A 27841-nucleotide genomic window follows, 5' to 3' on the forward strand; every position below is an offset into this window, starting at 1 on the left:
TCCCCATTCCCCTTTTGCACTTGTCACTCAGGCATCTAAAACACAGTTTACGTGTCACAACATTTTAAAGATGTGAAACCTCAGGTGCTGAGGATCTGCATCATTTGCTGTAGGACAAGACTACAGTAGCTCCAGGTCACATATCATATCCTCATATCAGTCTGCAATTTTTATGCAGTTATTGGATGTGTGAATCATGAATTGGCTGGTAAATGCAGAAAATTATAACAGAGCATAGATGCTCACTACCTGTGAAATTTTAGATTTCTGTTGATTCTACCAAGCCATGTGTGTCTTGTTTTCCAAAGTCTACACCAATGTGGAGTGTCTGACTAAGTGTACATCTTGAGTGACGCATATCTGTTTCCCTGTACTCTAATATCTGTGCTGAATGATTGTTTTAGACACAAATTATATGGAGACTGGCTTTGCCATTCTGCATACGTAAGGTGAGCTCACACGCCTTCCTAGCCGTAGAAAATAGGAATGTATGTATTTTTTTCTTTGTCCTGTTAGATTATAAAAGTTTATTTAAACTTTCTCTTAACTGCTTCAGTAACTTTATCAATTAACCACGTCTATCAAACAGTATACAGCTGCAATCAAACTAAATTACTGTGCAGTAGCTTTCATTATCAAATGACACGCTTTTGTAAGGGTTTTTGTAAGGGCTACAGAAAGAGCTTAATTACAAGTCTAGACATTCCTGAAAATGAAGAAAAAAAATGCCCTTTTCAGTTTCTTAAAGATGTAGTGACTGCATTTATAGCTGAAGATGTCCAGTACTGAATTGGTATGTATGCCTTTGGTTCTCTCTATAGGACCCTACGGGCTTCATTTTGTAATAAATTCAATGTATATATCCTAAGTAGAAGTTTTCCTTCTGAAAACATGAGTGAATCTGGTGTTAATGAATGTGGCAGTCATATTATAGGCATCCTGGACAGAAATGCTTATAATGAAACCACTGCCCCAGCCACATCAGATCACATTTTTCTCCCTACTACTAAACCAATGCACACAGAAGACTGTCATCTTGTCTGAGGAGAAAAAGGAGAGCTAGGTCCTTGGTCCAGATCATTTCCACAGCAGTGGCTGTTCAGCATTAACCGGAGAGGTAGTATGTACTACCCTACAAGGCAGCACTGCCCAGCAGGGCAGGTGTGAGCCGGGTGTGAACAAAGGTGCAGGCGAAGCTCCCTTAACCATCTCTTTGATCATCTAATGCAACTTCACAAGGGAGCTGGGTTCATACGTGGCAGGAGGCTCTGTAAGACAGACCAAGGGCTACTGAACAGGACAGGTTCACAAAGGACTTAGGACATATGCACAACAGTAATCATGAGGACATTCATTGCTGCCAGGGCTGTCTTTGCTCTACAGATTCTGTTCATTGCAACACAGGAGGTCATGTCCAGAGCTGGGATCAGTTGACATCAAAATCACCTGGTTAATGAGGAGACATCATGAAACGCAAAGGCTGTGCAGCTCACAATCACTCTCACAAGTGGAAACAAAGATATTTTAGGACTTTTCTCTTTCTTGCTGACAGAAGGGCACTTGCAGCACTGACAGCAGTGGCCTTGTGCCTGCCAGGAAGAGTGCAGGACCCTGGGAGCATACCAATGTGGTCAGGGGTAATCTGGTTTCTCATCAGTCCACTTGAACAAAGGCCAGTGCTCAGGGACAGTGCACATCCTGGAATTAACCACAGGCATGAAATATACAGAAAGTAGGACACAGGTCAGGTTGTTTAAGCCTGAGATGGAAGAATAGCAGGAGTTTGAAGGCTAATGTCAGAATGGCCAGGGTAGAAAATGAGATACATCTAGTATGAGATAAGAAGGGTAGAAAAATCAATTGTCCTCATAAGAAGAGACCCAGGTGAAGGAGACCTATTGAAAGATGTCTAGAAGGTAGCAGTGGTTTTGTCTTTTTTTCCCCACTTGTTTTCAGTAAAAGTTCAGCTATAACTAGATGCCTAGTACAATTAACAGCAGTGACTGAGCAGTAAAATGTGAGCCTAGAATAAGAATACACTAAGTCAGAGAGTATTCAAATAATTTAGGTATTTTTTAATTAGTTGCACCCAGTGACCTTCATAGTACAATCTTTAAAGAGCAAGCCTTTTAAGTCTGAAACAGATTTAACAGGTAACACTCACTGCTGGTGCAAGCTGGGCAGAGAAGCAGATGGTGTGTAGTACTCACATCAAGAGGAAGAAGGGAGGAATTATAGACCAGCTGCCTCCACTCCCCAGAAAATATCTGCATTAAGTAATGAAGCAATGGAATAGAGGCACCTGGGAGATAACAAAGCAGGGAGGTCAGCAGTGAGGCGAGTTTTTGTCAAGATCAAATCATGCCAAATCAGTCTGTTTTTTTCTCAAGCAGGGTAAGAGGCATTGTTAGTAATGGAGGAACAGAAGGTATCACACAAACTTGACGTGAATAAAGCTTTTGGCACTTGTCTTACTTGACAGCCTCACAATAAGTTAGGGGAATGTGGTCACAATGATGGGATTTTAAGCTGGATGGAGACTGGTGGTCTGTACTGAGAGAATGTCTATCAGTATATGATGGAATAAAGGATACACCTACAAAAATTTTGTACAATATAAAATTGGAAAAAACTACAAGTGTGTTGGAGAGCCTGATTAGAAATAAATAACTTTGGTAAAATTCAGTGTCCTTTCTGTACTGTCAGCTTGAATAGTCAACGGTAAAATCATAGGCATGGGAACAAAACAAAAAGGACCTGAAGCTTACACTGGATCAAAAGGCCAACAGGAATGGGATACATTGCAAAAAAGGCAAATAGATTTGTTAATTCATTCTGTAAAAACTGTCGGGCCACAACTGGAATACATTTTTGCATTTTCAACACACTGATGCAAGTCAATACAGCCTGGAGGAGAGCAACAAGAATTATCACAGGTCTAGAGGAGATGATCTGTGAGAAAAGACCAAGCAAGCTGAAGTTCTTTATTCTTAGAGAATAAGTGTATACATGGTAACAAGTACTCAAAAGGCTGTTGCAGAAAAGTGAATAATCTGCTTTCTGTTTCTATGGTATATGAGGAACAAAGTAAAGGGCTTCATCTGCCCCTGCCAAGATTCAGGCAAACCACAGAGAAGTACTTTCTAACAGTCAAGAGAGCATAGCCCTGTAATAAATTGCTTGTGGAAATTATTGAGTCTCTAGTATCAGAGGTCTTTAAGCATAAATTGGACAAACAACCATTGTAGAGGTAATTGATGCTGCCAAGGAGCACAGAGGGGAGTGGATGATTCAGGTTTATTTCAGCCCTACTTTTCTACACTTCTGTGTAATAGGTACCATAAGTAAAATTAAGGAAAAAGGCCAGAGCAGTCTTCATTTGTCCTTTTGTCATAAAATCTTTCAAATTAGATAGGAACCTGAATTATTAAAGCATAAAACAAAGAGCAAAAAGGAACTCTATGCAGCAATTAGAAAGAAGCTTTAAAAAAGTAAAATATCTTTCTGCTGCAGTCACAATTAGAGTCACAGCCATTACTTAGTCATGAGTTGCTGTTGTGTACCATGGGAATAAAAGCCCAAGATGAAGGCTGCCTTTATTTTAACTGGGAAGTCTTTCAGGAAAAGGCCTGTATTCCCACCTAGTGTCATACTGAGTCTGTCCTCAACGTTTATCGAAGAGTAATGAGACTATCATACTCAATTTTGCTAGATTTCTCCCAGATTATCTGAGATGCTTTACACTAATAGTGCAGTACCCCACTGTGTGCCTGGAGCACAGCGGATTCACCCACCTGGCCTCCTTCGGCCTCGTTGGCCAAAGCAACTCAAAAAGAAGTGTAATCATAGGATGCACAAATATATTTTTTCACTATTAATTTTAGTTCCGTTGCATGTCAATTCACTAATTTAATACAGGCTGCTCAGGGTTTCTAGTGTTTCCATTTTACCTTTTCTTGTTTGTTCTCTTTCACTAAATGGAATAGCCATATGTTCCTTAAAATCAGTACTATCCCTATTTAGAGCACCTGCCTTCCTATTAAAAAAAAAATAATAATCAGAGGAGAAGGTATATGAGAAAGCATAATTTCTCTTCCCTGTGCCATTCGCCAGCTGCTCAGATGAAGAAGACTTTCCACACAGTCTTCTTCCACAGGCCTTGCTGTGAGATCCTGTGGAGGCCTCTCTTCCATCCACGCCTCATCAGGCCAGACAAAGTGCTGTTATTCTACAAGTAAATCTCACATTTTAGTACACAAATGTTACAGGACACGACTATAACTAAATGTATCCATATAATGTTGCCATGGAAATACAGAAAGTTGATGTAAATATAAATTTTCTTTATCTACCTTGTTTCACAATTTGCTAATACAAATTAGCAAAGCTGCAATTGGAGAACTGCCATGCCTTTATTTTCTTTTAGTGGTTGGCATTGTCTATGGAAAATCAGAAGAAAGTGAAAACAGGACATTTTACGCAGTAGAAGAGTATAATGTCATGATCACATTTTATGTGCATGCTATGTTATACTGTTGCACAGTGCATCTAAAAATTTTTTCATCCATCCATAGAATTCAAATGTTTTTCAAATGTCATCTATATCTTATAGGTGGGGACAGTGATATATTTCAGCAATGCCTAGATCGTAAAGTGAGTCAGGACACTGCTCTGGCTTGATACCTGGGCCCTGATCTTCTCATTTACTCACTTCATTTAGTCATTAAGAGCTGTAGCATATAAATAGTAGAGCACAGGCTGTTTATTTCACAATGACAGTACGCAATGCCCAAAGCTGTACTCCAGACTGGGAGAGTCTTTGAACTTATGCTGCAGAGACGCTGCCTGCAAGGGAACATGACACATTAAAATCATATGTGAGCAACAAAGTGAAAAACAATCAAAACAGAACACACATAAATTGCAATAAGTTTTATATGAAGTGTGCTAGGATAATTTCAGTAAATCTGTTCCTAAATCAAGATAGCTTAACTCAGAATACTGTTCATGTATATACCAGACAATGTAATTACCAAGTAATCTTCAAAACCAGGAGCTGTTATGCTACATGGGGAGCAGAGCTCTTGGGACTGGTGAAAGTCTGCAAACAAGTCCCAAGGTATTTACCAAGCAAGGGAGCAATGCTGAAAATGGACACAGTCTTGGAAGGTCCCATTCATAGTGTGTTGTGGAGCAAGAGATGTGCTTAGTGAATAACAGGTGGCTCAGACTAGAGGACAAGAGGCTGCTGCATGTGCTAGATGCCTTTCATAACAAGACTTTTGGAGGCAGCTACCTTTTACAGAAGTCCAGCCAGTGGTGTCACCCCTCAGAGCGCTGGGGATCCACAAGGCTAGCTGGTACTTTTGTGTGGTTGAAGGATGGGATCTCTGCATCAATGAAAACACTGGGGATTTTTTTGGTTGTTTTGCCATTTGGTCTATTAGCTCACAACAAAACTATTTACTCTCTTGGCCAGCCTCATTTGACATGAGGCTAGGTCTCAAAGATAGGAGATGCCAACAATAGGTCTGTTAAACCCCATAACCTGACAGCTTGAGGCAGCCCATGCCACATGCAGGCTGGCACAGGCATCATTGGTACCATCTTGTGACTAAATACAAAGTCAAACAAAAGAAACAGTGGGAGAGAGAGGACAGAGCAGCAGGGACTGAAATTAGGGACTGTAGCAACCATGACAGTATTTCTGCAGACTGCAGGGAGAGGTCAGAGGAGGTACTATGAGTGGGCGGGGATTCTGGGCTAGGATGCTGGGGAAATGAGAGGTGTGGTGAAGAGTGTAAGAGTAGCTGTGGGTGTTGTGAGGAGGGCACACAAGAGAGAGAGCTCAGACTATTGCGGTGGCAATAGTTGAAAGACATGGGCTAGGTTATTGAGGCAATTCACGTTTGTTGGGCAACCCCATCCTGCAAGTTTTCTGCAAATACCAGGCTGGGTAGAGGAAGGAACTTTTGTGACATGAGGACTTATGTGTTTGCAATAAAGAAAGAGTTCACACTGCAAGTTCAATACTACTCTGTTAAAAGTCAGTCAGCCATAAGGCACAAGTTACAGTTAACTGTATTAACAACGGTTAGCAGATGTCATCGGTTATGGTTCTTGCTATGTCTGAGAAGGAGCTCTGTGAGCCAGTGTCACTTCATGACTTAAAAGGGAGGAAAAGTCGAACAGCTTCTCCCAAGTTTTTCCCTCCTACAAAAATGCAGTTCTGGGAAGAGAAGAAAATTTTGTTGTTTTCAGCCTCACACCATAGAATGTTTTTAAGATTATGGACATGTGTAAAAAAGGACCTGCTAAAAGACTGCAGATTTGGCTGGAACATTTCTCTGCACAAAATTGGTCAGATTTTTCGTATGAATGAATCAAAAGCGTCTGCTTTCCACCAAGCGATCGTGATATGTCTGATTCTTCTCACTCCTACAGAGTCAGCTAAACTGACAGCACATGAACACAGATCAGTTCAGACATCTCTTTCTGTCCACTCCAACTTGATTGCTTTTGGTGCACTCCCTGTGTGCTGCTGTTATTACCTTTGCATGTCAAACACATCAGTGCTATGCTGTGGGAGCATCTTTGCTAAAGTTATGTCTTCATTGCAGATAAAGATGTATTTTTATCCAGGGTGGACATGATTGTGCGCCACCCTGCTGATGTGACCGCATTAAATGATGTAGCAGCCTGCAATCCATCAGTTTCCATATACCGTTGCCTGTTTTTACCTTGGATAACTGATTAGCTATCTCATTGTTGAAAATATAGCTGGGACAAGCACTTTTGATTTCACTGTGAAGTAAAGTAGATGAGAGTGTTTGGCTGACATGTCATGACAAATCCTGCAACTTTATGGTTTTAGAGAAAGTCAACAAAAACCACTTACTGTACTGTAAGAAACATACACTTAGAAATCACTTAGTGTCACTAAAACAATGCCCAAGGAAAGAGCAATGTGTTCTTACATAATGTTATTTGAACACTGGCAACTTATAAAAACTAAAATTCCAATGAGATACACAGTCAAGAATTCATCTCAAATGCTAACTCAAGTGCACACTGTAGCTGTGCTTTCTGGATGAATATTCAGTCATTTGTCATTTGGTGCATAACAGTGCACACAGAGAGTTTTTTTAATAGTGAAAACACAGCTGAGGGAGATGCTACTAAAATGTAGACCAGGAGATCTTCAGATAAGATAGCGTAATTCTACCCTTAAGCACCTTTCTTCCAAGCCTTCAGATGGTTCTGCTGAATGTTTTATCAGCAAGAAATACAGAATTTGTTTCACTAGTTTATCCTTTTTTGTCTATCAGTATATTATATATTTTTTCTATGTCTGTCTATAGCAGTATAAAAGGCAACCATATATTGCAGAAATTCTTTCCATTAGTGCCAGGCAGGAACAGCATCTTTAGAGGAATTCAGCGGTGAGTGAATTCACATGTACTGCATGTGCTTTGGCAAGACAGATGGATTTTTGAGACTGCAACTGGATGGTTTTAAAACCCTTGAGAAGCCTGCTCCAGGGCCTCAGTACTTTTATAGTTGGCCCAGAACACATACTGTGTCCTTCTCAAAGGTGTCCATTTAATAGTTGTATGACCATTTTCTTATCTCTCAGAATATTATAACGTGCAGCAACTACCTCCTCTGAGCCCGACTGGTAATTCAACATCTATTAGAGTACTTCCTAGAAGCTGTGACTGTACTTTAAAAGCCAATAATACTTCCTGAGATGTTTTTCTTCTGAAATGGATGTAATGCTGACTTTGCCTTCCCAAATTCTAGTTTCCTATTCAGATAACGATATGCATCCAAGGATCCTGTCTGAGCAAGTTTGCAGAAAAAAAGCTGCTGAAAATTAGTTAAGTGACTCTATGTCACACAGGTAGTGGATTACTAATCTGCTGCTACAGATTCTTAGGAAGATGTTAATTCATACTTGACCATAACATTTTATTCTCACTTAAATGTTTTGACTTTCTCTTCTTCTAGTACCTGCATGCAAATGGGATTGTGCATCGTGACCTGAAGCCAGAAAATCTACTCTATGCAACACCAGCACCAGATGCACCACTAAAAATCGGTGAGCCACATTAAATGTGTGCTTCTCTAATCCCTTTGTACCAATAGTATGTGCTAACTGATGTTTACAGTATATATGTCTCACAACCACTGTATTGGAAGATAACACTTATACTCAAATGAACAAAAAGTTACGACTTCAGGAGCACAGCTGTGCATGGTGTTTTTAAAACTAATACAATACTAGGTGCTTGCTTAGAGAATTTATAGCCAAAATTGTGCAGAACACAGCAGAGAATAAAGCACTCGGGAGAAACAGGAAGGATCATGAGATCAGCATACAGCTGCACGCACCACTTCTGTGTCCCTTATTTTGTTAAACTAGTATTTTAAGAGGAAATGTTCATTGGCATGAAAATACAAATGTGCTGATAAGCAGTAGAAAGCAAACTGAGAAGGATGGCTTGTGTTTTCAAGGCAGATTTGAGGGATAAGAAGACATGATCTTTGCAAAGAGGATAGGAAAGTTACTTGAAGCATGGTTGGCACTACAGGGGGGATGAGGAGGGGCAAGATGAGACCAGGCTCTTCTGTACAGGGATGTATTATACCAGTTCTGTTGGGGATGGCAGGCGCTTGCGAAGTGCTGGGTATGCCCACTTTTAGCTTGAGCAGAGAGGGGCTCTGTGCAATGGACCTGAGCTGTATGTAACCAGTGTGGAAATATCACCTTGTGCTCCCTTACTGGGAAGCATGGGGGAATGCAAGTGAGTATTGCCACATTCCTCAGACCAGTGTTCATCATGGGTTTCAGGAGCCAGATTTCCAAGAACTAGTCCCAAGCAATTTAATATGAATTTCTAGGAAAGTCTTGCATCTCAGGATGATGGTGTCTTATCTTTCCTGGAAAGGCTCTAAACAGCTGTAACATGGTAGTTTAATGCAGCATCCAGTGGCCTTAGTTTGATGGACAGAGTGGTGTAGGGGCTTCTGAAGTATTTTTCTAAATGTGATTCTTCATCTTCTGGTTAGGTTATTACCTTGTTTAAATTAGGATCTTATTGAGATCAAGAACATGGCAGTGTTTATAAACATAAAGTATATTTCTATTTAGATAAATAGTAATACATAAAGGATAATCATTTAGGGACAAGTGAATCCCAACTATGCATTTCTAGAATAAAATATGAATTATTTTTATCCTGTTCTTGAGCCAATACATTCCCTTTTATATTTACTGTAATAAAACAAAAATACTTTTATTTTGCATTTTTAAGGCCAGATTGTCATCACCTAAATTAAAATTTGAAGAAGCTCAGTTTATTCTCAGTGAAAATTAAAAGTGTTGTGAAGAGTTCAGGTTTTGTGTCTTAAAAAATGAGTCATGCAAGTACAACATGTAATGTCATGAAGGCTCTTGCTGTCCAAGTAGTAATTCAAGGCAAAAACACTGTAAAAAGTGTGATCAGTACTTCTCCTGGCACAACATCAATGCTCCCAGGAGCCTTCTATCAAAATACTGCTGGGATTTTCTCTTGCAGGGACTGTGTACTCTGACCATTGTCCAAGAAATCACTGATGCACAATTTGTTAACCCCAGATTATTGGGTTACTCACAGAGTGGAAGCTGAATATACACCTAAAATGCATTTCTGGATCACTGCATGTATGCCCTTAGGCATCCCATTTTATTGGCTTTGTGCAGCCTTCAGGGTAAAATGTGAGCTACATTTCTGTCAAGCAAGAGCCAGGAATACTTATTTTTACAGACAAATTTTACTTCTGGATTGCAGTCTGGGTAGATTCTTTAAATTGATCCTCATATCTGGAAACAACAGTGCTGTCCATTTAATGCATAAATACATAATTATATACAGAGTGTAAACAAAAAAAAAAGTGATTTTACAAGGGAGTAAGAATATTAATATTCCTAAACAATCTTAACAGCTGACTTTGGACTTTCCAAGATTGTGGAAGATCAGGTGACCATGAAGACTGTTTGTGGAACTCCAGGGTACTGTGGTATGTTGTTTTATTATTTACAGTGTGCCACACTTAATGTGAAGTTGTTACATTTTCTCTTTCCAAGTTGAAATGCTTCTTCCTAAAGTCAAAATTCAAAAAGCCCCTAAAAAACAGAAATAAAAGCTAAAATTCAGAACTGGTACGGGGTTAAATTTACTAAACTCATATTCTCTAGCAATGAAGTTTAATAATCAAAACATATGTTACGGTGCAAGTTCATTGCTCGCATGGAAATAAGTTCAAGTGTTGTAAAAATGCTGAAATTACTAACATAATAGTAGAGAGGCATCAGCAGAAATTTGGACTATGAAAGACATAACAGAAAACACTAAAACTTTATACAGTTAATCACAATTATGAATATTTGAATATTGCTTACAGTGAATTTATTTTAAAGTAATTTTTTTTAAGATGGAGGAAATCAAATTATTCCTTAGAGTAAGGTCATAAATTAATCCCCTAAACCCAAAAAATTTCAGCAAATATGTGATTTTAAATGCAGGCTTGACTCAGACCATTCTGGTGCACGCTGTGGTGGGACCTGTGTAACAGGGTTATGAGTGCAATATCAAGGAGCGCTTTGTGGCAGATCTTGTCAACTGAGGTGACTGGTGTAGATCTAGTCATCTCTTTCAGCAGTAAGAAGGCTTTGGCACTTTTAACTAATCCTTTCTTCTCCTAAACAAAGTAAGAACGAAATCGTAGGTTTTCTTCAGTTTTACCAAGAGAGTGAGAGTTGGCATGAACCACTGCTTACCAAATGGCTAATTTGCCTGTGCATTCACAATACTACAACAAGTATATGTTTACAGGTGACTTCAGAGCAAACGTCTAACATGTAAGCTTAGCACCGTATTGCACAAGGATGGTAATTTGAATGCCTTTAATAATTTAGAAATTAGAAAATTATATACTTAATAACATTGAGTTTATATTTTTCAGTTGGTGGCCTTTAAGGATAGTTTCTACTTTTTAAACTGTGGAAAATGTGCACAAAATTTAGAAATTGTGTTTCATCTCACTTGTCCTATTCTTACATGTTTCTGTTTTTTTCCAAAATCACAGCTAGTTCATGCTTCTCCATCTTGTAGCTTTTAATAATGTAAGGCGTCTAATCTGAATGCAAGAAAACCACCACTGATAGCTCAAATTAAAACAAATTTCCATAGAATCATAGTTAGGTAAAAGTATGTTCCCTCACTTTCATATGGGAGAATGAGGTTTTGTTAAGCAAGTGAAAAAACACAGTACTGGTAACAGTCCATGAATAATTAGAAATGGGGGGGTGGGGGTGGGGGTGGGTTCTCCGTTGCTTTGGGGAGAAAATAAGTGGTGCAGAGAGTGAATGTTACAATTGCTGTATGCATAACATCTGGCAAACAATGTCATAGCTGTGCTATATGTCAGATACCAGTAATGTAAAGAGGATATAACTAGAACCACCACCCCTCCCTCCCCCCCAAATCCAAAATCTAAAAACAGAGTTCAAGCATAACCTGCCACAGCAGAGAGAAAGTAAGCATACAACTCATTTGGAAAAAAATAATTAAAAACATGCTGCCAAGCCCCAGTGGCTGTTCCCTCTTGGGGCTGGAGCAGTTTGCTCTCCCCGTGGGGCTGTGGGTAGAGCTTATCCTGCTGCAGGCAAGGATGTGTCCAGCCTGGCCATCCCCTGCACACGGCAGACTTCTTTCCAGCAGCAGCATCCCCAGGTCAGAGGGGACAGCACAGGCCTGTAGGATGCTTCATCCCCGTGGAGAGCTTTCAGCCTGCCTGTAGGTGGGTGGTCTGTTGGAGCAGGGCAGAGCCCTGGTGGATTCTGGCTCAGTTTCCCGTGGCAGTGCTGAGCTGTGCAAGGCTGAGGAGCCAGCAGCTGGATGGAGCCTCGAAGAATGTCTAGCAGCTTTCAGCAGGGCATCCTGTGCATGCTGTCAGGCTCCTGGTACAGCACCCTTGTGCACAGCTTCACTGTCAGAGCAGGGACAGCTAGCTCCTGGACATGTGCAGAACCTCACCAGGACTCATGGAACCAGAAAATGAGCCAGAAATGGATCCTCCAGTGCCAGAATATGCAAAAGAGGAGCCCCTCCAGCAAAAGAGGGTTACGACTGCCTCTGCAGTCTACTTGCCCTTCATTGCAATGCACTTCCATGTCAGCAAACCAGTAATGGTCAGGGAGGCTGGTGATCTCTTTTACATGAGGAGAAGCCTTCTGGGCTTCCCATGGTGTATCCTCACTTCCAACACCCAGTGTGATCTTGTGGAGGAACCTATTTCTGCTATTCTTGCTCAACTTTAGATCATGAATGGGCTTCTCCACAAAGGCTGCAAGTTACTAGCAGTGTGCTGGGTGGTAAACATCTCAGTTTTGGACAGAGCTGAGCCAAGCCATATGGAAACTAAAGACTTGGCATTTGCTTTTGTAACTGTAGAAGCAAAGAAGACATTGGAGTAGACCATAAAATTGCTCTGTTACCTCATAGCACAGCTGATAATGGAATTCAGGTGACACGTCTATTACCTTGTATGACATTCTCTACCAAGCACACACAGGTGCCAAGTATGCTTTAGAATAGCACTGAATTCCAGTCTGCTTAGTTTTGTAAAACTGTACTTCATGTATTAGCTGCTAATGTTCTGATTGTCTTCTTTTCTGACAGTTATACTACAAATGCCATAAAACTATAGTTAGTATTAAGCCCTTTTCATGCCTGTCTTTGTATACTATAAAAGTAGGACTATGTTTATTCCCATAGAGGAGCCCTCAGAGGAGGGACAACTTGGTGGGGAGGGCTGAGGCTGAATGTCTGTGTTTTGAAGAGAAGAAAGGAGCTTTGTGACTACAGATGTGGACCTGCAATGCCTGCAAACATGGACTTGCAATACTTGATTTACAACCTGGTTGACTGACCATGCAGAATTCCTGGTGCCTGGAAAATACTCAAGCATTTCTTTCCAGAAGTGGAGGAAACCCAAGAGGAATACTGTTGAAATGCCAAATTAAACTATGAATAATTGATAGTCACAGGCTGCCAACTCCCACATCCTGCCTACTCAGTTATCAGCAGCTTCTCCAGAAAGAACACAGCAACAAAAACACATACTGGAGTCTGGATACTTTGGCATCAAGACTTACCAATTTACAGTCCCTGGGATGTGTAAAATGATGCAAAGGAATGAAAACAAGAAGATGGTCAGAAAGAACTTAACTTCCTGAGACACTGCATTTTTAATGAACTTAATATGAAGGGCATAAGTGATTCCTGACAGTAGCACATAAAAATAAACCAGTGCAGACCAGTGATTCATGATCAGTGTTACAGCCAACATCTAAACTAACAGCAATGTATTGGTCAAATCCATTCATCAAAAGCAAACTTCTAGAAACATTAAAAAATCATATTTGAAAGATGTATAACTGTGTAATCACAGTCCAAATAGCAAGGCAGACGTGTATATACCAATCTTTGGTCTCCTTTGTGGCCATTTTACAATACTGAGGTGGAAAGATAAGAAAAGCAAAAGAAGGGTAGAAAGTGTTTTCTGCCCCTATGCTGGGCAAGATGACATCCAAAGAAACATTGTGTTCCCTAGAAGAATCACAGGATAGTCAGGGTTGGAAGGGACCTCTGGAGATCATCTAGTCCAAACCCCTGCTAAAGCAAGTTCACCCAGAGCAGGCTGCACAGAATTGCGTCCAGGCAGATTATGAAGGCCACCAGAAAGGGGACTCCACAACCTCTCTGGGCAGCCTGTTCCAGGGCTCTGTCACCCTCAAGGTAAAAAAGTTCTACCTCACACTCAGAAGGAATTTCCCATGTTGCAGTTTGTGCCCGTTGCCCCTTGTCCTGTCGCTGGGCACCACTGAAAAGAGCCTGGCCCCGTCCCCCTGACGCCCACCCTTAAGGTGTTTGTGTGCATTGGTAAGATCCCCTCTCAGTCTGCTCTGCTCCAGGCCAAACAGCCCCAGCTCCCTCAGCCTCTCCTCATCAGGGAGATGCTCCAGTCCCCTCACCACCTTCGTAGCCCTCCGCTGGGCCCTCTCCAGTAGCTCCCTGTCTCTCCTGAACTGGGGAGCCCAGCACTGGACACAGCACTCCAGATGTGCCCCACCAGGGCAGAGCAGAGGGGGAGGATCACCTCCCTCGGCCTGCTGGCCACGCTTCTCCTGATGCCCCCCAGGATCCCACCGGCCTTCGTGGCCACCAGGGCACACTGCTGGCCCACGGGCACCTTGCTGCCCACCAGCACTCCCAGGTCCTTCTCCGCAGAGCTGCCTTCCAGCAGGTCACCCCAGCCTGTGCTGGTGCCTGGGGCTGTCCCTCCCCAGGGGCAGGACCCTGCACTTGCCTTTGTTGAGCTCCATGAGGTCCCTCTGCCCCAGCTCTCCTGACCAGGTCTCCCTGAATGGCAGCGCAGCCTCTGGTGCATCAGCCGCTCCTCCCGGTTCTGCACCATCAGCAACGTGCTGAGGGGACACCCTGCCCCTTCACCCAGGTCACTGGTGAACAAGCTGAACAGGACTGGGCCCAGCACTGACCCCTGGGGAGCACCGTGAGCCACAGGCCTCCAGCCAGGCTCTGCAGCGCTGATCACAACCCTCTGAGCTCTGCCACCAGCCAGTTCTCAGTCCACCCCCCATCCACTCGCCTGACCCACACTGCCTGAGCTCACCTGTGAGGGAGTCACGGGAGACGGTGTCAAAGGCTGAGGTCAAGGCAGACAACATCCACCACCCTCCCCTTGTCTACCCAGCCAGTCATTCCATCGTCAAAGTCTGTTGGGTTGGTCAGACATAATTTCCCTTTGGTGAATCCATGTTGACTGCTCCTGATAACCTTTTCCTCTACATGCTTAGAGATGACCTCTAGGGTGAACTGTTCCATCACCTTTCCAGGGATAGAAGTGAGGCTCACCAGCCTGTAGTTTCCTGGAGCAAAGAGGAAGTGTATTGGCCATTAAACAGAAAAACAGTCCTATTTACTTCAGAACCCCTCACGTGACATTAACAAACATGGCAGGGAGAATGATGGTTAACATTTCTTTTCTTGGTCCATCTCCATCTCTTCCTCTGAGGGCACTGGCTACTTTGCTTGTAGACTGTCCCATTAGCTATGGGTTAACCTGAGTTTAAATGAGTTGGGATCTAGTATCCCTTCTCAAAAACAGCCCCTCATGTTCATCAGTTTACTTAGCAGAAGGGTAAGCTCTCTGAGCTTAGAGAGGCAAGCATTTGCCCAGCTGCCAGATGTACACATGGTATGTAGCAAACTTAGAGATTCATGTCTTTTGCCTTCTATATTAATGCTTTGTAAAAATGTTTGATGTGTTCCCTGCATGGTAAATCCTTCAGGTAAGCAGAAGAAGTCTGAGCCGTCTGCCTGGAGACCGTTTTGGAGTTGTGTGCACTCTGATTAAAGTCATGCTTGGGGAAGCCTTGCTTCCCCTGGATGATGCTGCGTGTTCCTTGGGAGAGCTAGCTGCCCCAGTGGAGAACTCCCACAGGCTGGGAGCAAAGCACAAGTTTGCCAGCAGCCTGGGGCAGTCTAGAAGGGCAACCAAAGCTTCAGGCTGAGGCAGGAGCTGTCATACATTTTGGGAAGCTCCAGCCCTTCTTGGCCTTGCTGATCATGGCTGTGAAAGTGTAATGTGGGAAGGTGAAGATGTGTGTACATGGTGCGGTGTTGATACATGCAGGTGCAATAAAGTCCTTTGTGGCAGCCATCTGATGTGCATCATAGAGCTCATGACTACCATCCTACCATCCTGTACATCGGATGGATATTAATACAGAACAATGGTTGCTGAGAAGGGCTACTGATATGTGGAAGTGTAGCTCAGTAGTGTCTTTTTTATTTTTTTCCAAATTAGTTAGGTATTTTTGTCTGTGGCCAAAAGGTGAGGGAATGAAGGGTCTTGCCTCCCCCAGTATCGAACAATTCCTTTTCTTCCTCTGGAGATGTGGCATTTTCATCCTGCCACCTCAGCAGCTTTGACCAGGGAGGCTTGCCCAGTTGGAGGCAAACCTCGTGGGTGCGTGGAGTTAAGAGCTCAGGGGCCAGGGGTGCTTGAAGTAGGCACATCACAGTTTGGGCACATTTTCAGTCACATGCAGCAGCAATACATACTGTCTGAGGGATACAGCGGTCTGCTCAGCTTTCCTTGAGGTGTGTCTGTCAAGCTTCTTGGGCAGAGATTAACTCCTCTTTACCGTCACAGAACTAGTCCCCCAAGACTGCCTGGTCTTTGCGCCTGCTCTGAACTGCAGCAAAAGCAATTGCCTGAAATGGTCTCATCATTCCTTACAATTAACACACAATACCAAAAATAAAGCCCAAATAAAGCACCAAGTAAATAATTAAAATACTGAAGGAAAAGTACCACCTCGTTTGTCATATTGCAGCTCTAGTGCTGCTGTAGCTTTTTGTGGTTCCTTTCACCAAAAAAAGCAATTTGATACCAAAGTCCACTTTTCATTTTATTCTGGCTGTGCATGGACATGACTTCTGTTGCTTTATACTCAAATGAAGGGAATCATTTGCCTAATTAAGGGCTTAAAGGAGCAGGCCCTAACTTTTTAAAAGACAGGCGTGTTCATGGAGTTTAAATTGACTTTGTGACTGTTATTTCTGAATTCAGCTTTCATCTTCTTGACAAGTATTTTATCATCTGCAGCACCAGAGATACTACGGGGATGTGCCTATGGCCCTGAGGTGGACATGTGGTCTCTGGGGATTATCACCTACATCCTGTAAGTACAGATGGAAAATGCATGATCCTGAACTTTAAATGTGATCTTATTTAAGTAAATCAAATCCTAGAGGAGCATGGCAAAACATTCAGGTTATATAATTGATAAATATAATGTTTCTTGCTGAACAGCAGTGAGGTCTGTGCAGATTTGTGCTATTAATGTGAATGAATAGCAGCTGAAAGCAAAAATACAAGCATACAAGTATCAGAAAGCATTATATGTTTTCATTTTCATTCACACAAACTATGAGACATACCATGATCCTAAGTAGCTTCTCAACTACAGATGAGGCAAGGAAAAGTTATACCTGTGAATATTCCCAAATACAGCTGCCCCATCTGTGTCAACCACAGACACTGCTGCAGCTGCGGCTGCAGCATCAGTGTTGCTGTCTCACAGCATCTCTGCCAGGAGGCAGGGAACAGCCCTGAACTGTCTGTCTGCAAATCAGTCTGTTGGGTTAAATGATTAATGTTGAAGTGTTTCACTTCTTACAAGATAACCAAAGACACTGTTGACAGAGGGCTGTGAGTGATGCTGGCCGTACTTATTTTAAACAGTTGAAGCTGCAACTACAATCCAAAATTTTCAGACAGCTGTGTCTAAAGGTAGGCACTTGTATCTGCATCTTACTATGGCTAGTCCTAATTTAGTTGGTAAGCACTGTAATTATTTTATTGCATTGATGGAATCTTTCAAAGGAAGATTATTGAGAAAGGAAGATTGTTCCTGCTGTATTGACACTTCTCTTTATGGGAAAATAAATAATCTATTCCATTGACAACACCGATATTAAGATTGCTTGTGTAGTTGTATACAATACTTGCAGGATGCCTTTTATGGGAAGAAAACAAGATTTTATACATATACATTCAAATTATGGAGGATTTTCTACATCTGGGCCATTATCTTTTCCCTTCTAGGACTCATTAACTCTGTCCAGCAAATGCAGCATGTAATAATACAATTAATTTCTTTATGTCTTTTGCAAAGAACGAATTATATTTTCTAGTGTTTATACTGAAAGTACTTGTAAGGATATGTAAACACTGATGGAAATATCAGAAAGTATCTTTTGTTCTGCACATAAGCTTCAAATAAGTCACAGCTCTTCTTTCAGGTGCCTGTAAATAATAGGCTACAATATTCCTATTTGCCATTTCGTTATCTGCTGCTTTTAAAATGTGAATCTTTGTCTCAAGGCCTGGTTCAAGTCTGTAGAAGATCCCATCTCACATATTGCCTGCCAGGTGATCACTTGTCATCAGTTCTAGTGGTCCGTGTGTGGCACAGAGATGAGAAATTTGCCAGCAAGGCTGTCCCTGAGATTGGAGCGGTGACTTTTGTGGTCCATTTACAAAGATACCTAGATTAAGCCATGGCCTTGTTTAGTTATTCAGTGATTGAGGGACAGCTGTTGTACTTAAAACTGAGAGCCTTCCTTAAGCAGAGCTTGCTTTTAAGTGTAGGCAACCTCCAAGTGAGAAAATGCAAATTCCTATTGGAACATATTTGCTATGTACAGCCTTTCAAAACTTTCCAGCTGTTGAGGAGTTGCTCCCAAGACACATTAAACCTCTGCACTTTTTAACACTGTGTAAACACAAGCATGTGAACTCCAGATCTGGATGGGACACCATCAGTACAGATACTCCTTTACTTCCTCTGTTCCTCTCCTCCACTCTCAAAATCCAATTTGACCTACAGGAACAAGCCAGGCAAATAGGGTGCTAGTCAAATCACTTGTCCATCTCTTCCATTCAGCTTTAGCAATATTCCACCTTTAAAACTCTTCTATTGAGTTTAAAGCTTTGTAGATGAACGTTTCTGATGGATTAGAAGCTGAGACTAGAAAAGTACATGTTCAGTAACTAATTCATTAATCCTTCAGCCTAAAGGACAGTGTTGCATGTTTCAGTCTCATAGTTCAGTAGAAGGAATGCCTTATGTATGAATGCATGTATGAATATGTATGAATGACTTATGTACGGTCAAAAAAAAATACATTGCTGTATGTGCCTCTAAAATAGAGTGCATCTAAGAGTTAACTACCATGCTACAGAAGACGTGCATAAAACTGTACCTTCTCACCAATACAAAGTGGATTTATCATATGATTAAGAAAAACTTTGACGCATATTTTGTCAGAACAGTTATTCCTGAGGCAAATTATATTAAGGCCTATTGATGATAACTGTTTTAATTCCAGGGAAGCCACTTTTATAGTTTTAACAGCAAAGAGGACCAGTCGTTTTGCATTCCAGTGGCAGATTGGAAACACTACAGCATATTTGAGATGCAGATAGTGGCCAACTAACACAGACACTTTGTAGTCAAAATTGCATGGATTTAATTAAAGGTGGTTTTTTACTCACTTAAAAGGGCACAAAATATTGTCTGATCATTTCTAATTTATTTTGAAGTGGTTTACAGGTTCACTTTATCTAATTTGAAATCACACCTCTAGTTTTATTCACCTGATTTGGCACGTAGCGAGAATTCTGTCTGCTGAAATGGAAAATTTTTTTAGATAGAAGCATACCCATAGAAATTGTTAATAAGGCAACAATAGAAGATAGTAGTGAGTTACAATGAAAATATTTTCAGGAGTAAATAAAAGAATCACTTCCAAGGCTTCCAACCCAGTCACAGCAAGCCTTAATTAAGCATGGTCTCATTGTATGATGGTACCAGTTACCTGGTATCCAGAAGCCAGTTTGGGCTGATCCAGTTAGTGGTCCAACAACCCTCCTCAGCATGGGGGTAGGACCCCATCTGAAGCAAGCTCAGAAATGGTGGTGGGAGAGGCAGGCAAATAGGAGGGGAGCAGCAGAGGGACAGTGACCAGTTCCCACCTACTGCTTCAGTAGGTGGGAGCCGGTATTTGGAGGTTGGATGCTTGTGTTTTAATCCATCTCTGCCAGACTTGGAAATTAGTAGCGTGCCCGGAATGTGCTTACAGTGGAGGTTTTCTCCTCTTTGGCAGTGCAAAGTGATGCAGCTGTTCCAACCACAGCTACACACCACTCCCAAAACCACATTTCTTCATGGAACATCTGTCTCCTTTTTCAGGACAGTCAGCACACTAATTTGGTTTAAAAATATAAAACCAAGTTAAAATGTAAGGTCAAATTTTCTAGATTTGCTGCTGTCTTGTTCTTTACAGTCTGCTCTTGTTTTTCTGTCATCATTTCATTGCTTGTTGCATTTTCTGGAGACAAAGTATCAGACTTTCCGTTTAGCTCAGAATACTTACTGGTTGAATAGGAAATTCACTTTAAAATTTTTGATTATGTGTGCAGGCATGATTAAAGTGCAATGAAATGACAAAAAAGGACATTGTATAAATGGAAACCACTTCTGTGAGTTTGCTTTCCCCAGGGCCAGCAGTGTGGATCTGTATTTTTCAATATATTCATAAATGTGGTCCTTAGTGATATTATAAAATTTCTTGATAATATGTAAGCTACCTAAGTAAAGATGAGGGCTGATTATTAAAACCTGCCAACGGTTTTTACATTTTGTGGATGACAGGATGAAAGAATGTACATTGATGATCATAGTAAAAAAAACAGTCCTAACTGGACATATAAAAACTTCTAACTTCACAGGTAAAATGTGGTTCCTCAGCTAATTCCTATCCCTCAGGAAAGATTTACAGGGATTCTGATAACATACTGAACATGTTAACTCTGTGCTTACAGTCCAAAAAAGTAGAACCAAGGTCAGGAATTGTTATCTAAGAGATTCAGAAAAAGGTAAAACCCATGGCTTGACATAAAAACAGTTTGATAATTGAAAATAATTAATTAATTAATGAACAAGCAATAATAATTAATCATAATCATAATAAATTATAATAGAAGAGATAACAAGAAGAGAGAGAGGAATAAAGCTCAAGAAAAACAAGTGATGTACAATTGCTCACCACCTACTGACTGATGCCCAGCCAGGCCCCAAGCAGTGATCAGCCCCTCCCAGCCAACTCCCTGCAGTTTATAAACCGAGCATGGCATTCCATGGTATGGAATATCGCTTTGGCTAGTTCAGGCAGCTGTCCTGGCTCTGCTCCCTCCTGGCTTCTTGTGCACCTGCTCACTGCCAGAGCATGGGAAACTGAAAGACCTCAACTTAGGGTAAGGGCTACTTAGCAACAACTAAAGCATCAGTGTGTTATCGACATTATTCTCATAATAAATCGAAAACACAGCCCTGTACCAGCTACTAGGAAGAAAATTAATTCTATCCCAGCCGAAACCAGCACCCACTTCAAAAAGACACACAGCTGGAGAAGACTCAGAGAATAGAGCAGGCGTGAGCAAAGGTTTCAGACTGAGGAATGATAAACGGTCCAGGGGACTTCGGCCTAAGGCCAGCAGAATGAAGAGCTGCTAGAAAATATTTATTGGCATGTAGAAGGTAAACAGATATGAACTGTTGCACAGCTACTTTTATGGCAAGTCCCTGTGTTCATAGTTCCGATTACAGTCATGTGAAAATGGGAAATTCACAATTAGATCAACCTTTCCCAGTGCTTTTGAATGCTTATGACCACATTTTGCTCTGCTCTGTAGAATTAGGAGTTCATAAGTACCTCCAGGTCTGGTTTCCCAGAGTGGTCTACAGGGCATGAAGCAGGGAAAGATAATACCGGGAACTGTTTCGAACAACCCAAGACTAATTGCACTTTCATAAATTTCTTCCGTTTTTATCCTTTCAGACTTTGTGGCTTTGAACCATTTTATGATGAAAGGGGAGATCAATACATGTTTAAGAGAATCCTAAACTGTGAATATGACTTTGTGTCACCCTGGTGGGATGATGTGTCTCTGAATGCCAAGGATTTAGTAAGTAAAGCAAAAATAAGACTGGAGTATCTTTGCTGATATGTATTTGGCTAGTTGCTTCCCCTGAGAAAGAGTCCATTTTTGAGTGGGGGCAGAATAATTGGTTAATGAGTTGTTCATATGGCTCCTTGCTTTTCTTGTTATTACCTCTGGCATATTGTGGTGCTGTTAAATATCCCCTGTCAGTCCAGTGCTGTAATTTTGCACTTAAAACCATGGATGTTCAGGTCCTTCTGTGAACTAAGCCACAGACTGTTGGCAGCTGTCACAGTGTTCATGCCTGCCTTTCATTCTAGCTCTGAAATGTTTCATCATTCCTCTTGCAGGGCAACCACCTCCAGGGGAATGTAGAAACAAGCCCTATATTTTATGCAGTTTTCAAGTCTGAATTTTAGAGGAAGAATACAAAAAGGAGTGAAGCCGCCTCCACCCTGCTTTTGCTGATAGCCTTTTTCTGTCCATTTAAGCTTTTTCTCAGTAAATGAGGAATGACTCATTTTAAATATGGTCCATTAGCAAAATACAAGGGCTGGCATGCTATCTGCACTGTATTCTTTTATTGATGGATGAAGTAAATTGGATCCAGGAGATACTGATCTGCAAAGATAGATATGCTTGAGTTTGATTTTTAGTCAACAATAACTTGCACACTTCAGTTATTTCGTTAGCACTGAAGACACAAATGCAGTTCCATATTATACAAACTGTGCCATAAAATACTACATAATTAGTGTTTGTAAAGTACCGCAAGATGCCTCAAATGGAAGAACTGTAGAAGTTCAAAGTACTTTGTTGTTGTTGTGTTAGATGTGAAGTTTTTCTAAGGTCAAAAAAATATCATTTACTGCATTGTATTGTCAAAACCCAGACAAACAGCAGCCTGCAGCAAAGCTGTTCATTTATTTTATACAGAGATCTTTGGTCCAAACTGGTCCCTAACATTTTCCTACAGTAAAGCTGAGTTTCAGGTCTGAACACTGTATAGCAAGTTGTAGGTAAGGATGAAGCCCATGGCTCTCAAAACCCATGCTGTGGGAAGTTCTGAGGTGTTCAGTTGAAGTGATTTGCTAAACTTGACCTCTTTCATGGGTGCATAGCAGGGTCCAATGATGCCTGTTCTCCTGCACCCACTTCAGGGCACCGTCTTTCTTTAATGGCTCTTTGGAGGGAAGCCAGAGAGCGCTAAAGCGAGTCCTTCCTCCACACTTGGGTACATAGCAGTGGTGGAGCCCTGTGCCTTCACTTGCACTCTGCTCCAAGAGAGTGTGCAGTCAGGACAGTTGCAGAAGTGTGGCTCTGCTAAGTACCGTCTATGTACTTCTTTACTCCATCCTCACCCATCTTATTTTTAAAACACCACTTGTCCACACATACAGCAAAACCCATGAAATGCAGCTTTACTGGACACACTTCGTATTCAGCAGTTTGTAACACCTCCACTCCCAGAGGTATGTCTGCAGTTTCTTGTTCCCAAAAATATCCCAGTGTTGTGTTTGCAGAGGTGCAGCTTCCCTGGTCTTGATAACAGAATGTTTCAGAGTGTGCTAAGAGAGAAATACTTGTACAGTGGTTTTTAGTTCATGTGTACATGAGATTTCACATCTGCATGAGATGCATACATTGGCATTTAAACTTTCCAATCCAGTTTAAACCTTGTCCAAATCCAAAAGTGGGGATAAGGGTTTATGTGACAGTTCAGACATACAAAAGTCTATGGCTGATACTGGCCAGCTGCTTTGGTGCATACTCTTAAAATGTTGCTAACCATTTGATATTTTTTTCTCCTTTCTTCCCCCTTAATGGCTGTTTTATTCAGATGTTACTTACGGAGGACCAAGAAATCCCAGAAACAAAATATGTGCAAAGACTTGAATGCAAATTCTTGTTGGTTTCTTAGAATGTGTTTCACTAAGATGCTTCCCAAACCCCCAGATGCAAAGCTTGGTAAGCATACATGAAGAATAAGGTTAATGGTCTTCTGTATTTCTTCCTTGTGATGCAGGTTAAAAAGTTGATTATTTTAGACCCCAAGAAACGCCTCACCACTCTACAGGCTTTGCAGCACCCATGGGTCACAGGGAAGGCAGCAAACTTTGCACATATGGACAATGCACAAAAGAAACTTCAAGAATTCAATGCCCGGCGTAAACTTAAGGCAAGTCTCTGGACAAAGTCTCTGTTTTGTCTATGAAATACGCAATTAGAGCGGTAGCCTTGCAGAAACCTTGCACACTTTTCAGGATAACATTCCTGGAAGCTTTTTTAAGATGACTAATGAAGATGAAAAAGTTGAAGGTGACTTAGAAAATGTCTGCAGCCAAACAAATAAAAATAAAGTTGATAGAAAAAATGAAGTTGATAGAAAATTCTGTCTAAACAGACAGAACTGAGAACATACACAGCTTTCACAAATTCCTTACCCTTCTTTTCTTCCTTTCTTCTCTTCTTCCTTCCTTGCTTCTGCCTATCTGTCTGTCCTGTACTATTTGCACATCCTTAGAGTACTGACCAGAAAGAACAAAATTCTGAGTAGTTTCTTCATGAGCATTCGTAAATGTGGAAGGTATTTAATCTACTATAGCATATTTTGATGTGTAAGCCACCCTCAATTTCTATACCTATCAATACAAAGCAAGAGCTTAAGCCATCCTTCTGTATAATCTAGAGTCAGAATTTCAGACATGTAGATCCATAAAATACATGGGTTAACATTAACAGGCCCAAAACATGCATTTCCAGGTAACTTTGACAGCAAATGTGCAATAGAATTCTTTATCTGGAAATTAAGTGCTGCAAGGCTGGATGGGACCTATGCTGAAAATAACATCAGGTTTTGAATCACCAGTATGCTCCTTTACCATCTAGTCTGCGTATCTACCATGAAAAAGAAGCAGGGAAATATTTTTAGGTGCAAATGGAAGGCAGCTGGGCATCTAGCTGACATAACGTCGGGAAACCTTTTTCTCCCCTAATCCTTTCTTCAGTTGTTAAAGATTTGTGTCTGCTTAGGAGAGACTTTCAGGGATATTTCAGCACAGAAATTATTACCAACCATCACAGTGAAGCTGCCCTTGTAGCCCTGGGGAATGAGCAAAAAGTATCTTATCTGAGACCTTTACAACCCCCAAGCAAAACCAAATTCACAATGACCCTTAACTTTGGTTTTACTTGGGGTTTTTTTGATATGGTTATGGAACTGTGACAGAGAATCATTACAGAACAAAGAAATGTCATTTACAAAGGTCTCAGGCACTGTAGATACAAATCACAGGTATGCTTTGCCCATGCAGAACTGAGTAAATGTGTCTATTAACATTGTTCTCTTCAGAAAGATTTCTGTACCCTTACTGCACAATTGCTGTTATTCACTGAAGATGCCATGCATCATTATTATATCAAAATGATTTCAGAGCATGAGCAGAGTCATAAATTTCATTATTTCTGCATGAGCTGTCCAGGAGGTCACAAACACACACATGCTGGTTTTGCATATTATGATTTTGATTTTCCTTATATTTTTACACCTTTGATCACCAAGACTTTTTTGAAGCCCAGGTTATTTAGAACTCTATAGTCAACCAATTTATAGTTCTGTGTTTAAAAACTGTTGCTTTTTATAAGTACTTCTTCAGTGCTTTTTCTATTTAAGAGTAGATGACCAAATTTCCAGTTGTTAAGAGAATTAACTGAGTATAGCTTTTATTGTAGAGTTAATAGTTGTACACATATATATGTATGAAATGAACCATAAATCTTTAGGCAATTAATTGCTGTCCAAAAAATAAAAGCAAAGCAGAATAGTGAATTCAATAGTGAATACATACTTTACTTGTTGTTTTGTTAGTAAGAATAATATAACATTATCCTCTCTTTTCCACCATGCAAGTCCAGCAGCAGGCTTTCTGTATTTAAAGGCATGTTTTAATAGAGTAACTTTAAAGCTCTCAGTCATTATTTGGTTCTTCATAAACTGTGTTGAATTTTTTTCATAAACATCCACACAGCTAGTGGGAGGAAATGACATTAAAAGTATCTTTATACATTATAATAGCATTGAGTGGCATGTTCTGTTTGTAGATTGTTGTCTGAAGCTCTCTCACCACTAATGTGGCTCTGTGTGATTTTTCTGCTAAGAGGTCTAGACCCTCACTGTCAGAATTATTGCCACTTTTATTGGCTCATGCCTTGTACTATGACTTCATATTCTGTATTAGCAGATTCTTCTTTCTTGCTGATGTTTATATAATCTGATTTTTCATTAGCATATTCTTTTCCTTTTCTTTTTTTTCCCCATAGTTAGCTCTGCAGACCACCCAAAAAACTTCCTATACTCCTCATCCCCTAAACCCACTTCTTCTGCGATGCCTAAGCGAAAAGCTAGCCGAGTCAAAAATAGCTAGAGTTGTCATACAGAGATTAGTATTTCTTTCCTTCACCTCTGTATGTTTGTTTTTTCAGACAATAAAAATCTCCAAGGCAAGGGGTAATATAACTGTTGTAATGCATGTCTTCAATCTGTGACTTTTTTTGTTATATGAGAGCCTATCCTCAATGTGTATTTATATATATATATGTAGTAAGTTGCCTGTGTACCCTGCACCATTGTGCTTGGAGTATGCAGTAGTGCAACAGTGATAAAAATTGTTTCCCATCGAGAACTTTTCATGGAATAATCAGTGATAATACTGTTATTATGAAGAAGATAACTTTCTTTTTGCCATCTAAATTCAACATGAGATCTGAATTAATTTCTGAAAAAAAATGCAGCATATGCAGCTAAAAAAAAATTCTGTTCATATTGGAAAATTTGTAGCCTTGTGAAAGCAGCAGTTTTAAACCTCAGTCCAGTATTTCAGGTGGCCTTCTACATCTGTCCAGCTCCAGGCAGTTATCCGAATGTGATGTTACCGGGAGGACAAAATGCAGTTACATTCCCTAATGGGATGATGCTAAGGCTGCAGTGCTGACAGACCATGTCCTTTAAGGAATTTTTGCTTGATCCTCCCTCTCTTAGGCTGCAGTAAAAGCTGTAGTGGCATCAACTCGCCTTGGCAGTGCCAGCGGTCACAGCGCACATGACAGCAACAAGCCCAGCCGTAACCCGTCTCCCGTCCATGACAGCAAACCTGAAGAGAAACCCACTCAGGAAGCAGAAGCAGCTCCAGAAGAAATGTCTTAGGTCAATGTGCTGCTTTGTTTCAGCTGAGATCTGTCATTTCATACACCAGCTAACTCATCATTCAGCAAGAAAGATTTGTAAGCTTGGCCTCTCTGGTTCTGCTTTGGGGTGCCAAATGCACTGGCTGGTGATCTTCAATGCATGTGACTGCTTATGAAAATAGTAAACTGTTCCATAAGGCATGTCATGGAAACAGTGTTATTTGCAGTAATACCAGCAGGTGAAAACATGGGGATTAATAACTACCTACCAGAATGCATATACTTCGTATACATCTATCCAGTGTTTCTAGATGGCATTTGAAACAAAATACTATTTAATTTGGTTTTATGGAAGTAGGTGTCTTCTGTATGTTGTAAGTTTCTTTGAACTGCTTCTTTCCAGATTTAGTCCTGCAGCAGGCAAAAGGAAGGAAATACCAAGCCAATGCTTTTAAAACTGATGTATGAAATAATGCTTTTTATCTGTAAAATTCAAAAAGTATTTGGGGATTTATATGCAAAAAACATTCCACTACTTCCGAGAAGAAATTGAAATGTTAGTTCTACTGGGCATGAAAATGTACGTTCCTCAAGCTTGTGTTGAGAATGCCTTATTCTGACTTTTCCTGTTTATATCTAGCATTTTAATGACAACCAAAATTACTCAGATTTTTGCCATTTCATTCTCTAGTAAAGTGTTAGCAAAACAAAATGACAGACTAAAAGGGGATTATAGTAGATGCAAATTTTTGAAATACCATTATATTTATTAATTCATTTTGAAACTGTGCAGTTAGAAGATGTTTTTATAGGGCCTAAGGGAATAATCTGCAATTACGCAAGTTGTAAATGCTTGAAGGAAGCTGTTCCACACTTAATGGTTTTGCTCTGAGGTAACACTCTTATACGAGGTCTGGGAGCAAGTAGTATAATCTAGTTTCTTCCCAGATAGTTTACCCTCGTGAGTAATCAGTTTCCACTCGTCAGCATAATTAGTCCAGATTTTCCTAATGAA

At 40.8% G+C, this 27841-nt stretch overlaps 1 protein-coding gene across 1 annotated transcript in view; it reads left to right on the top strand.

The window, feature by feature from the left end:
- The window catches only part of CAMK4 (calcium/calmodulin dependent protein kinase IV), a 170263-nt gene extending 142734 nt beyond the window's left edge, over positions 1-27529 (top strand). Inside the window, exons 6-11 of the mRNA XM_055699196.1 lie at positions 8011-8101; positions 9988-10062; positions 16741-16816; positions 21540-21666; positions 23669-23821; positions 26681-27529. Coding sequence (XP_055555171.1) covers positions 8011-8101; positions 9988-10062; positions 16741-16816; positions 21540-21666; positions 23669-23821; positions 26681-26845 — 687 coding nt within the window. The 3' untranslated portion in view covers positions 26846-27529. The remainder of the gene's footprint in view (positions 1-8010; positions 8102-9987; positions 10063-16740; positions 16817-21539; positions 21667-23668; positions 23822-26680) is intronic.
- The last annotated feature ends 312 nt before the right edge of the window (positions 27530-27841 follow it).

Source organism: Falco cherrug, chromosome Z (assembly GCF_023634085.1).
Source record: "Falco cherrug isolate bFalChe1 chromosome Z, bFalChe1.pri, whole genome shotgun sequence".
NCBI lineage: Eukaryota > Metazoa > Chordata > Aves > Falconiformes > Falconidae > Falco > Falco cherrug.